General features: G+C 36.6%; 2 protein-coding genes across 2 annotated transcripts in view; one reads left to right on the top strand and one right to left on the bottom strand.

Annotated features, from left to right (window-relative positions):
• Positions 1-10025, top strand: part of las1l (LAS1 like ribosome biogenesis factor) — a 37615-nt gene extending 27590 nt beyond the window's left edge. Inside the window, exons 11-13 of the mRNA XM_069892967.1 lie at positions 915-1252; positions 5721-5871; positions 9568-10025. Of these exons, the coding sequence (XP_069749068.1) occupies positions 915-1252; positions 5721-5871; positions 9568-9658 (580 nt within the window). The 3' untranslated portion in view covers positions 9659-10025. The remainder of the gene's footprint in view (positions 1-914; positions 1253-5720; positions 5872-9567) is intronic.
• zc3h12b (zinc finger CCCH-type containing 12B) overlaps positions 1-13959 on the bottom strand; it is a 33374-nt gene that overhangs the window by 503 nt on the left and 18912 nt on the right. The gene's annotated exons all lie outside the window — the stretch shown is intronic.

The raw sequence follows: 13959 nt of genomic DNA, 5'->3' as shown, positions 1-13959 counted from the left end.
GTAGTAATTTGGAAAAGATTGAATTATTAAAGAACACCAGGATGGGTTTATAAACAGAAAATCAGATCTGACAAATTTTGGAGTTCTTTAATAAAATATGTTTATAATTAAAGTAACATCCATCCATTGAACGCAAGCTTTGCTGACAACTAGGTTTGAGAGTTAGGAGATTGATAGGGTTGCTTGGAGAGATGACCTTCTATTTGTAATGAGATATAAGGCCTGACATTACCACAAAAATGCCAGGATCTTCTCATTAGCCACACTTGATACATGTTATTATAAATAGACTGAAAACTATTAAAGCCAGAGTCACTAATCTAATGTGTTGTCAGAGTGTATCGATGAACAGATCTTGCCACATGTTGGATAATATTCCTTTGGACTGTTTTTGCCACTTTTTTGGGGGGGAAAAAAATCACAAAAGCAATTTTTAGGGATCATACAAACTTTATTTGTGAGGAAAAGATGGAAAATTGAATTTTTTATTACATGAAAGAAGGCTTGAAGATCTTTGCCTTTGGATTCTGAAATGCTTTAGGATTTTTTTCCTCTATCCCCTATGAAACAGAACTAGAGGAATATATTTAAGATCGTCAAGAGTGATTGGGGAAAACTGTTATAAATGTTATCGAACTAAACAATTCTGATTATTGAGAGTTTTACCAGAAGGTAATGTTAACTTTGTAGCATTCCATATCCTAATAATACACACAAGTAGGACATCTGTCAGGGGTTTGTGATACATATGATGTAATTTATTATGATCAGAATCAATTTTTTATCGAGCACCTTGGCCATGAAAACAGATGGTTATTACAGATTTATATTTCCTAAAAACTGACGAGCACAGATTTCTAATTCTGATATGTAAGATGACAAAATAAGACCTGATTTTTATTCTACAATTTCAGGATTTTAACTGACATGGACTCTCCATTACCCATTACCACACAACAGAAACTCCTCCAGCTCTGTTCTATATACATTCAGGAACCAGGGTCCTTCAGCATTTCTGACTTTCCAATTGACTGCAATCATCTACCAATATACACAGTGGAAAGCCTTCAAATGATGAATGCACCTGAGTCATCAAACCAGTTAACTAGTACGGTGCACTCAGAATTCATAATGGACACTGAACCTGTGGTGGTTCACACCTCTGAAGAGGAACAGACACAAACAGTTAATCTTGAAGTGTTGTCTGAGACAATTCAATCCCTGGAAGGATCTGTATGGCAGTTATGTACAGGTGTGTTGTTGCTTTGATGCCTTTTTTAATTAAGTAGTTAGACTTGTGCAGATTTTGTATTTTTAAGTATTAAGGAATGGAGAATTTTTCAATTGAAATACTTAGTGACTATGAAAAAAAATCCCTTGCATAAAGCACAAAAAGTTTAAACCTCCTCTTCATTACATCAAGTGCAGTTTGATAAACTTATTATTTTGACGTTCCATACATAGCCTGTGATTTCTCTCGGGCACTTCAGGTATCTTACATACAATGACAACCAAATTTTTTTCAGTTAAAATAAATTGTTGCAGGTTGATATAGCAGTTCGCGCAACACCTTGACAGTGTCGGTAATTGTGTCTGGGGTTTGAGTCCTTTGCTGTTGCAGTTTGTAAGGAGTTTTTGCGATCTCCCAATGTATGCAACCCTTAACCCTTAACCCTTAACCCTTAACCCCAACCCTTAGCCCCAACCCTTAGCCCCAACCCTTAGCCCCCGCCCTTAGCCCCCGCCCTTAGCCCCCGCCCTTAGCCCCCGCCCTTAGCCCCCGCCCTTAGCCCCCGCCCTTAGCCCCGCCCTTAGCCCCCGCCCTTAGCCCCCGCCCTTAGCCCCCGCCCTTAGCCCCCCGCCCTTAGCCCCCGCCCCTCGCCCCTCGCCCTAACCTTGGGCTCCGGTTTCCTCCCACCGATAGAAACATACCACGGGTGAAGGTTAATTGCATGTAAAAATTGGGCGGCACGGACTCATTGGCCGAAATGGCCTGCTACTGTGCTATATATCTAAATTTAAAAGGGCTTGCTACTGCTGTTCCTGGGTGGGGTTTGGTTCAAGCTAGGGTTTCAGGGAGATAGAAACTGAAGTTCCAGAGCAGATCATGGAGTGGTTGTGGTAAAAAGACATTAAGCCTGCAGGCAAACAGAAATGGAAAGGTTGAATTTGGTTGGAATAATGTTCGGAGTTGCATCTTTTTCAATGCAAAGAGTATTGGATCATCCATGCTTGGAGCATTGATCAACATGTGGAGTAATGACATTGGGGCCACAGTAAGAATTTGTTGCAGGAGGGGCTGAACTGGAGCTCAGTGTTCTCTGTTTTAGACTTGGTAAGGAGTGAGAGAGGGGTGACTACTAATGGAATTATATTATGGATCTCCCAGTAGTCAGCAGGAATTGGGGGAGCAAATTTGGAGATAGCAGGCAGTTGCAAGAAACCTAAAATTGTAATAGCGGGTGGTTTTAACACCTATTGACTGGGACTCCCATCCTGTAAAATAGGAGAATGAATTAAAATTTGTCATATGTCTTCAGGAAAGTATCTTGTATTGAGGTTTCAACTAAACCAAGTGCAATACTAGATCTCTTTTTTTGGGAATGAGACAGAGCTGGTGACATAATACTGTGTGTGCGTAAAGTGATCGTAATGTCATTACTGTCAGAATAATTATGGAAGAGAATGGGTCTTGTGCTCAGGTTGAGATTCTAAGTTGGAGTAAAGTCCACTTTGATGCTATCTGAAAGGATCTGGGAAATCTGAATTGGGACAGATTGTCTTCTGACAAAGGTGTGTGAATAAGTGGGAGATTACTGTTCCTGTCAGAATTAAAGGTAAGACTAACAGATATAAGGAACCTTGGTTTTTAAGAGATATTGAAGTCCAAGTTAAGACGAAGGAGGTACATAGCAGATTACAGGCAACAAGGAACAAATGATATACATGTGGGGTATAGGAATGAATTCAGAATGGCTAAAAGAAGGCATGAGATGGCTCTGGCATACAAGGTGAAATAAAATCCCAAGGGCTTCTACAGAAACAATAAGAGCAAAAAGATAGCAAGAGACAAAATTGGTCCAATTGAAGAGCACAGTGGCCATCTATGCATGAAGCCAAAAGAGATGGGGAGATCTTAAATTTTTTTTTTTGCATCTGTATTTATATGGAAGACAGACTCAGAGTCTATCTATGAGGCTAAACAGCAGTGAGGTCATGAACTTCATGCAGATTACAGAGGAGGAGGTGCTTGCTGTTTTGAGCCAAATAAAGGTGGCTAAACTCCCATGACTTAGCAATATATTCCTTTGGACTTTGAGGGAGGCTGGTACAGAAAATTGCATGGGCCCTGAAAGATCTATTTAAAATGCTCTTAGCCATAGGTGAGGTGCTAATGCAGTTCTGTTGTTTAATAAAGGCTCTAAGAATAATCCAGATAATTATAAGACACTGACCCTGACATTGTTAGATAAGTTACTAAAAGGTATTAAGTTACCGAGTATATAAGTACTTGGAGAAGCAGGGACTGATTAGAGATGGTCAACGTGTCTGTGTGGGGTAGGTCATGACTCGCCAATTTTATAAGACTAACCTATTTGATAAAGTTACTCGGAAAGTTGATGAAGGAAAAGAGTGGAATTTTTCTGCGTGGACTTCTGTGAGGCCTTTGATGGGAGATCAGTCAAGAAAGTTCAGTCACTTGGTATTGAAAATGAGGTAGTAAATTGGATAGACATTGGCTTTGCGGGAGAAGCCAGAGAGTGCTAGTAGATGATTGCCTCTCTGACTGGAGGCCTTTGATGAGTGGTGTGCCTCAGGGGATTTTGGGGAGATGATAATGTGGTAAAAATTAGAACAGTAAATTTGCAAATGTCACTAATATTGTGGATGCAGTGGACAGCAAGGAAGGCTTTAAAAGATTGCAGTGGGATTTGCACCTGCTGAGAAAATGGGCTGTAAAATGCCGGATGAAATTTAATATGATCAATTGTGAAGTAGGTGCTGCACTTTGGGAAGACAAAATAGGGTAGAATTTGCATGCTAAATGATGGGGCACTGCAGAGTATGGTAGACCAGAGGGATTTGGTATACCGAAACAATTCCTTGATAGGAATTACAGGATAGGGTCATTAAAAGAGCCTTTGACACACTGGCCTTGAGAGTCATCTCCTCTGTTTCATATCAATAAGATTGAAAGAGTGCATTAAAAAATTACATGGATGTTGTTGGGACTAGAATAGCTGAGTTATGGGCAAAGGTTGACTAGGTTGGGACTTTATCGACTGGAGCATTGGAAAATGAGGGAGATTTGATGGAGGTGTACACAATTTAGAATAATATACATAGGATAAATGCAAGCACGCCTTTTCCACTGAGGTTGTGTGAGTCAAGAACAAGAGGACATGGGTTAAGAGTGAAAGGTGAAATGTTTAAGAGGAAGATTGGAACGAGCTGTCAGTGGAAGTGATGGATGTGGGTTTGACTTTAACATTTAAGAGAAATTGGTACACAGACTGGGTGCAGGTTAATGCAGCGGGAAAATAGTTTGACGTGGACTAGATGGGCCAAAGAGCTTTTTTTTATGTTATACTGTTCTATGCTTCTAAATTTCATGACATTGTGTTCATGTCAAATACACTGATTGCCATTGATTTTCTTAATGGTCTGGTAGCCTACCAAATTACACTGTTTTTGGACTTGAGAAATATCAGAATTCTAGACATTGTGGGATATGTACTCAACTTTACCTTTTCAGAATGAGAGGACAAAGGAAGATGCTGGTACACTGGAAATCTTGTCACCAATGCTTGTGTAATTTTGAGTTGATGATTGTACCCTGCTGGAAAATCTAGCCCAAGTATTTAGTGAGTGGTTTCCAGAAGTATTTTGTGTTACTGAGCAGATGACACAAATTTGTTGGGTTAGGTTTCAAGAGACAGATTTTCATAAAAATGTATGGCCAATCTAGGGGATGAAACAAATGGGTGCAGTTATATTGCATTATGGAGAGGAGGATCCTCAGAAATGTTTCATTAAACTGGTGCTTCGAGTGATCCCATTTTTTTTGTTCATCATTCATTTGTACAGGAACTTGTTTGCCAAGGTCATCTTTTAATTTGGAAAATATATCTGGTGTTTTTTCATCAGAAATGGAGTTTTCCAAGCTTCTTTGAGAGGTCTGAGAATAATGTTGAGAAAATATTTTTCTTGTATTTAAAGCTTTCTGTGTATACTGAGGTTCTTTTATACAAAAAAAATTGCAATGTTTTAATAATTCTTACTTTGGTAATGTATTTAGGGTGTACAATTGATTATACTGCAAAAACATTGACTTCAGCTGTGATGTTAGTAATTAGACCTGGTAGTATGGAAGGGTGAATTGTGATGGTGGAGGGTCTGGTGATAAATAACCAACTGAAATTTTTGCTGAAAATCATATAATCTTTTTTGAAAATGAATTCCTGCTTGCCCTCAAATTAGGCAGCATGGTATTCGCAAAGATTAACCATGTTTTAATTAAATATCAGATTTCTAACACATCTAGTGCAATGCTCAAGCAAGAACTGGTGTATTGAGGACTAAATCAATTACTTCCCAAGAAATGTATCTTTATTTTTATGGGTGCTATCATTTAAGTTCCACTTTATCTACTGTTGTATACAGAAATAAGTAATGCTATCATAGTTCCACAATAAAGTTATAATTCTGACTTTTTGTAGATCAAATTGCCTGGAAGGATTACCCTTTAGGTAAAATACCAGGCCAGAGTGAAGACCCAAATTGCTTATTTGTAGACAATTACACTTTAATGCCAGTGCTGCCACAGCCAACAACAAAGGACACCATGGATCAGCAGAGCACCGAAATGAGGTATGTGATCAACCTTTATATGAATGTTACCTTCATCAAAATGTAGAAAGATTCATGCTGGTGATTTTAAATGCATAATTTGACCACTTGCTGGTTAATGTACATTATTTTGATTAAATACAATTTTTTAAAAGTTTAGCTAATGAATCCTTAAGTCGCAATTAAATATATTGTATTATTACAGGTAACATTTTCAGATCTTGCCTCACAATTTGATATTTTTTAAATGTCAGCAAAAAAATTACTTCCTTTAATCACTCCTTGTGACTCAAATATACAGAAGCCGTCTTGTTCCATTTCCATGTTTCCTTGAGTTTGGCTGTAAGTGACAAATCATTCCAGAAAATAATTAATATATTCAAAAATGCTGGGGATAAAATAGATTACTATTTCCTTCTGTACATTATGGATGCTTGAATTTGGGTATTCACTTTGTGCTCAGTTCTAATGAACTTTGTTTCCTTTGATTTGGAAAAACTTTGAAAAGCCCATAAGCAGTCCCAGAGGGACTGTTTCATTTGATTGTACTTGTACAATCAGATGATAATAAACGAACTTAATTCCATCCTGTACTGATCTCCTGAACAAAGGCAGTAGATAACATGTTATTGGATTATGGGGTTTTGCTAAGGTGTGGAATATGTTTATTAATATAGATTAAGGAAGACAATTTTGTAAATTTTTAATGGTGGTGGCTGGCACAGAAGAGGAATTAAGGCCAGCATGGATCAGCCATGATAATATTGAATGGTGGAGCAGGCTTGAGGATCCTGCATCTGTTTTCTTGTGTTCCTGTGTATAACATGTTCTACCATCTCAAATAATCTACTTTTTTAAAATTCATAAATATAATGGACTGGATAAATAAGGAAGAATGTCGATTATATATTTTGGCCTCCATGTTTTGAACCACATTATTAAATCTGTTCTTGCACCATTCAGCTATTGTACCATTTGGAACTAAGCTCTGAGCCCAATCTAAACTTTCAATCGCATGTTTTCAGTGCCACAATGACTACTTATCTACTTCCGTCTTGCCTCATCCCGCTTGTTGCTGAACTTCATTTGTGCTTTTGCCGTCACCAAAAATTACTATTTAAATGTTCCCTTGATGAACCTACTATGTTTCATCTCTGATAATTTCATGTCACTTAAAACTTTGAAACTTTACTAACAATGCGTTTTTTTTTGTCAAATTCTAATCACCCACTGTGATTGTTGTCTATGACTTCCATGGGTTCATGATTCATTACTTTAAAGTCCAGTGTATAAACCTTTTAATTGAATTGCTGTTTCCATCTCTGTAACTTTCTTTAGATTCAGTCACCTCTCAAACTTTCCAACATCTGACTTGAATTAAAGGTGCATCTTTCTTTTTAATTTCAAGTTCATTGTCATGTGTTCTAAGGTGCAGTGATTGAGTTAATGTGGCAAGCAGTCCATCTCCTATGTAGTACAGCGAATAAAAAGCAGTACAGAAGTGTGGAGTTGCAGAGGTCAATTTGTACAGAACAAAGATGGTATCGATTGTGAAGTTCATTAAGATGTCTAATAATAAATTATCCTTGAATCTGGTGTTGCATGATCTCTCTCGTGTATCGTCTTGAACCAGGATTGGGTAGAAGATGCGGAAGACAGGTGAAAAGAGTGTAGCTAGGGTGGGATGAGTCGTTCAAGGCAGCAGGAAGTTGATGGGCAGTTTGTGTGGTGGACTAGGATAGCTATGGTCTGGATGCAGGTCAATATAGTTTAACACAGATTAAATGGGTTGATGTATTGCAGTGTTCTATGATTCTATGGCAGCATTCACAGTTTTCTGTAGTTTCTTGTGATCTTGTGCAATGATGCCCCCCACCCTCCCCCTGCTAGATACTTTGAATGGTGCCTCTTTAGAAACAAGGGAGGCAGACGGCATGCCAAATTTCCTTAGGCTTCTGAGGAAGTAGAGCTGGATGCTGGTGCGCTTTCTTAGCCATTGAGTCAAAATGAATGAACCAGGACTAGTCACTGGAGCTATTCACTCCTATATGATTTCATTTGTACCAGTGGCAGTAATTTCTACAGTTTCCTGATTTGTACGCACAAGTTCTTTTCCAAAGTCATTCCACCTAGTCCTCTCTCCACCAAACTTCCTGATTTTTTTTTTAATCATTTAATTCTTCCTTTGGTTACATTTATTGTCTTGACTTTGCTCCTACAAATAATCTTCTTTATTAATCCAGAAGGTAACTGTTTTCTTGTGTGAGTTTTAAAATTAGTAGAACTATTATCACAAGAAGTTTAATCCAATATAACAGCAGATTTGCAAGAATTCCCATGAGTTGCTTGGATTTTGGATAAGAACCAGACAATCAACCTAAATTAGAGAAACACTAAAACTGCAGCTGTTTGAATCTTCAATAAACAGTTAATTGCTGGAGGGGCTCAGTGGGTCAGACAGCATCTATGGGTAGAAATGGTCAATGTTTTGGGTCAGGAACTTGTATTGAAACTAAATTAAATGGAAATTACATATATTTAGGTAAAGGGAGAAAGATGCTAGGGAAGGGGGCCAGAAGTGATGGGATATAGACAGAAATCATGAGAGGTGGGGAAACTAGGGTGAACTTCTTCACTCAGAGAGGTGAGAGTGTAGAACGAGCTGACAGCAGAAATGTGGAGTTGGGTTTGATTTCATCCTTTAAGAGGAGGGCTACAATCAGAGTGCAAATTGTTAGGATTAGGCAAAATAGCTTAGCACTAACTAGATGGGCCTGTTTTGTGGTGGTATGTTCTTTGGGGCTAAAAAGACAAGTGGAATTTTGACCTTCATTGCTAGAAAGATTGAGTTTGTGACCAGGGAGGTTCTGCTGCAGCTGTACAGAGCACTTTGATTACTGCATTCAGCTCTGGTCTCTTTACTTGAAAAACATACTGGGTTTGGGGGTGGTGTAGAAGAGATTCAACAGGTCAGTTCCAGAGATGAAGGGTTAAGCTTATGAAGAGAGAGTGTTTTTCCTGGGACAATCTTGTAGGAACACACAAAATTATGAAAGAGGCTGGAAAGTTGTTTCCACTGGTAGGAAGGGGATAGTTCAAGATTTGGAAGTAAAAGGAGTAAATTTAGGATGGAGGAGGAACTGATTTCCTAATGTAATGAATCTGAGGAATTGGTTGAGGCTGCCTCATTAAATGCATTTAAGAGAGATTTTTTTGCAAAATAGGGGTACTGAGGAAAAGGCAAGTAGGTTTGGTTGAGTTCACATCTAGACCGGCCATAATTTTATTGAATGGTGGAGCAGGCTTAACAGCCCATATTCTTACTCCTGCTTCTCTTTGCACCACCTTTTAACTAACATGTGGATTTGGAGCAAGAAATAAATTTTAAGTACTGATCTTTTCTCTTATTTTGCTGAAAATACTGATTCTCGTAAGTCCATTGTTCCATTAGTAAATAGAATCCTAGGCAGTGAATGTGCAATTTGACAATTCAGCGAGGGAGCCTCATCCTGTCGTTGTCCATATTACAAATTGACATATTTATAGATTTCACTAAGTAACAAATGAGAAATGCTGTATCTTTCCTCTCTCTGAGTTAGTTGCATCCAAGTTCAATACACTTGATACTGATTTGGATTAAAGCTACGATTTTCCTATATGTGTAGATTTATTTGCAGACTTTTCAGGTTTGTTTATCCTTTTTGTTTTCCTTTACAGTACCACAGGATTGCCCTGTGCAGATCCAGAAGGTTTATGGTGGAATCAACGTGATCTACACAGACTGAAAGCTGGTTTGAAGTTGTTCTAATGAGGATTTTATTTTTCAAATCTTTTATTTTTTGCCTTTTCAATTTGTTCTCCTTTATTCATCTGCAAATGTACACAGTTTCACATATATTTAAATGTTTGTTAAAGATTCTCCACAACAATTCAACCATTTTCAGCCCAGTTGTATATTTTCCATGTCTTTCAAAGTCCTTACAATTCTCTATGACGCACCCTCAGAATAAAGATCAATGTCACATGCAGACAATACGAATATCAATTAGTCTGTCTTTAAATGTTACAATTACAATGGTGAACTTAAGTGCTTTTGGAATTCTGTCATACTACGTGCATGTATACTGGTAGGTAGCTGCCATTTTCCTATTGAATAAATAAATTCTAGCATCTAATTTAGGCCCTTTTTTTGTTTGTTTTTTTTTGATCAAATATCAGAAAGCAGACCTTGATAAAGTGCAGTCTCTTTATAAAAATATTTTGGGTTTTATTGTTAACAAGGAAAAGTCCCTTCGGGATAGGAAGCCCTTTGTGCCATTTGCACTAGGCCATGACTCATCCCCCAGGATTGGAGGGTTCTACCTTCAACTGGAAACAGGTAACTTTCTGCTGTCCCTTTTCCACTGGCTTTATCAGCAAACACTGGGGATAGAAGTAGGGGTTGAGGTGGTTAATGTTATTTGATGCCGGTGTGCTGACAGTTTTCTTTTTCCACTGGTCCCTGACCCAGTTAATTCCTGGGACAAGGGGCTATAGATACACTCTTGTCCTCTCCTGAGAAAATTCCAAATCACTATTTCCTTATTTCTTAATATGGTTTGATCATGCGGAATCAATTTGAACACTTCCGTGATTAATAGCTTCTAGCATGGCTGGGAAAGACCAGATAGTATGTTCATTCCGTATCTTAATGTTTTCTCGCTGTGCCTCCTTGTCTTTACCTTCCTATTGCTTCCTAAAGATTGCACTTTTGTTAAGGTTGTTTCTCAGTTAAAATTATTTCCATATCAGATTCAAAATAGTATCTTAAAAATATTACCTCATTCCAAATGCTTGCAAATATTTTTATTTCTTAATTGACTCGTTTTATTTAATCTGAATTTGATACCACTGGTCTTCCATAGTTCTGTAATGGTTGAAGTTAACATTGTTATTCTTGATTTCAATTTTTATGATTGGTAAGTATTTAAAAGTTTTCATCCCTCCATGTTCATTGGTTTCTTTATTTAAATATTTTATTTAGAATTTTAAATCATATTAGTTCTAATATATCGATACAAACCTTGTATAATTAAATGAAACTCCCCTAACATCATCCTCCCTCCTCCCCTACAAAGAAAGATCATCACTAAAAAGTCATAATCAACTTTTTAGCTGTGGAAACAGTCGTCCACCGGAGCAGATTGGGAGATCAAATTTTAATAGCAAGAGTTTTTAAATATGGGCTCCATACTTTTACAAAGAAATGATATTTATCCCTCAAATTATACATTATCTTTTCTAACGAACTACAAGATTTCAATATGCCACCTTTGCATTCCTAAAACTAAATCAGATTTTCATGTAATAGTCAAACATTTTTTAGAAACAGCCAAAGCCAATTGTAAAAATTCAGTTTGGTTCATAGTCAATCTTAACCTTAAAGCAATCGACTTAATATCCCCTAATAAAAAATAACATTGGGTCAAATGGTAAACTTACTTTCAATACTTGCTCCAAAAATTCTTAACCTTAGAGCAAGTCCAAGTCAAATGAAAAAAAGGATCTATTTCTTGTCCACACCCAAAACATAAAGCTGAAGAGTTTAACTGAAATTTCTTTATTTTGTGTTAAAATACAATTGATGTAAAAAAAATTATATTGTACCTATATATCTGACTTTTATAACCTTAGTCATACTATCTTTACACAAATTTCTCCAAACACTTTAATCTATCTTTCTATTCAAATCAAGTTCCCATTTCATTCTTGACCCGCTAAGTTCCTCCAGCAAACTTTTTGTGCTTTTAACTTCGTGTTGCAAAGGTTACTATGCTCAATGAATAATGCAAAAACAGCAAGTTCAATAAAGTTTTATTGAATTTTGTGTAACATTGAGTAGTAAATTACGATTTGGTTATACTGTATGTGGCACTAATAATAATTGTGGGCATTTTCTGTCACTATAATATTCATGCAAACAAACACTGTAAATTTAAAACATTCTTAAATTGCACACCACCGATGGAACACATTCCAAACTATTTAAAGTTGTGGTCATTAAAGGCACAGAAATTAATGTCATAACCCTGCTACTCCTAGAGTGCACTCACTATAAAACTGTGACTATTAATTACCTGAATATACACACTATATGCCATCCAGTTGAAGCTCAACTTTTATTATACAAATCCCAGGAAAGCAATACTGCAAAACCACTGCTTGTTTGCAAAATAGATTTTGAAGGCCACTTTCAATTCATGCCAAGATGGCATGGAGTGCCATGAAAAATGATGCAAAAAATTGCCAATCTTGCACTGCTATCCTATGACTTGTATAAATTGTAATGAATACAAGATAAAGTATCTCATTTAATAAGGAGATAATAGAACATAACATTTTATGTTGGAGTTCACAGCTCCACCAATGGTGATTCTCCAGATGGAATATCGTACATAGTATTGCACACTATTATAAATATTATAGCTAATTTTAGCTAGAGAACTAGTTACCAGCAAGTTAGTGACAGCATGACTCCATTTAGAAATGGTTACTGAAAATAAAACACATTTACTTGAACCCAAATAGTTGCTACTGTGCAATAAAGAGCAACTATAATCTAGCTTATGAATGCACCCATTTTAATATTTACATTGTACAAAAGCCACAGATAAAAGATTTGCATTATGTCAATGCAAAAATTATTAGTAGCCATTTTATATTTATTAATACAATTAAAAATAACAGCCAGTCAGCTGTGTTCAAAATTAGGAACATAATTATACCATTCAACACCTGGCTCAATTTATCACACATTATCCATGCGTGTTGTGCATTTAAAGGTACTGATTATATAGAGTGCTTTAAAAACATATCTGCTTTTTTTTAAATTCTCAAAGAGACAAAGACACATTTTGTCATTAAGACTTACATTTTGTTTGGGACTACAAACCCAAAGTTTTTTTTTGTTCACTACAGATAAGCCAACATGTTCATTTTGTATGGAACAGAACAAAAACTAGATCAATTAAACAATCAGACTAATCTAATAAAATATATATATAATGCATATATATATATTTTCGTAATACCAAGCTATCTGTATACAAGTTATCTAAACACAGCATATCCACATTACCACAAACTATATGATCTCTTCAAACAAGTTTCACTAAAAATGGTACACTTCTTGGATTATATCTGGAACATGTACAAACTCCAGATAAGTAGCAAAGAGAAAGCAGTTAATCAAGCAAAATAGTTTTTACAAGTTTTTTTTACAGGGAAGATAGAAGTTGTTCAAGCTTATTCTCCTCCTATTAATAAACAAGGATGTAGATGCAACCAAAAAAGCAAGAAACTGAAGGGTCTCACTGAACAGCACTGAGGACATTCTACTAGGTTTAACTTGAAATCGTGCAGTTTTTACTTAGCTCATTCTGCAGTTAATGCCATTCTTGCAATTGGTTGAAGAGACCATCTGACCCAACTTACCCAATGCAAAAATAACCATTCTCAAATTGTACAGGATGGTTTATGTATTGCTCTTTCACTGGGATTCTGAATCTTTACATAGATCGGAGGTACAAAATGCTCTATGTAAAAACAGGGACAATGAAAACAGTCTTGTTCTTGACATTCATACTACTTGAAGCTGCAGCATTTCTTTGTTGGCTTCAGCAGTTTTAAACCCATATACTGATTCTGAAACATAACTGCACAATTATTTGTGCATTTGTATTTGAGATACTTTCCAATTTTGTTTTAATCAAAAATCTTTACCTAATTATAACAATTGTTTGAAGAGGCAATATAAATTTGTGGTCTGGTATTCTAACTAAGCCAACCAAAAGAAGAGGCTGTAGCTAAACAAAGCCAGATTTATTTTGCACAGAGAAGAGCATTTTCACTCAGAATAAGAGCAAGCATTATGCAGGCAGTACATTTAAAAATATTGTTTCCATCGGTGACTGGTTTTAATTGATTATATAGACTAAAACTGAATGCATGCAGTAGCTGTGTTGTGCAGCACAAAAATTAGTTGAAGCGAGATTTCTGTGAAGACGGGTACATGATTGAGAAATGGGCCAAATGCAAGCAAAAGGGATCAACTCCCATAGATAGCTTGGT

Source organism: Narcine bancroftii, chromosome 8, assembly GCF_036971445.1.
Source record: "Narcine bancroftii isolate sNarBan1 chromosome 8, sNarBan1.hap1, whole genome shotgun sequence".
NCBI lineage: Eukaryota > Metazoa > Chordata > Chondrichthyes > Torpediniformes > Narcinidae > Narcine > Narcine bancroftii.
Note: the sequence above shows the minus strand (reverse complement) of the source record. Positions and strands in the feature narration are given on the sequence as shown.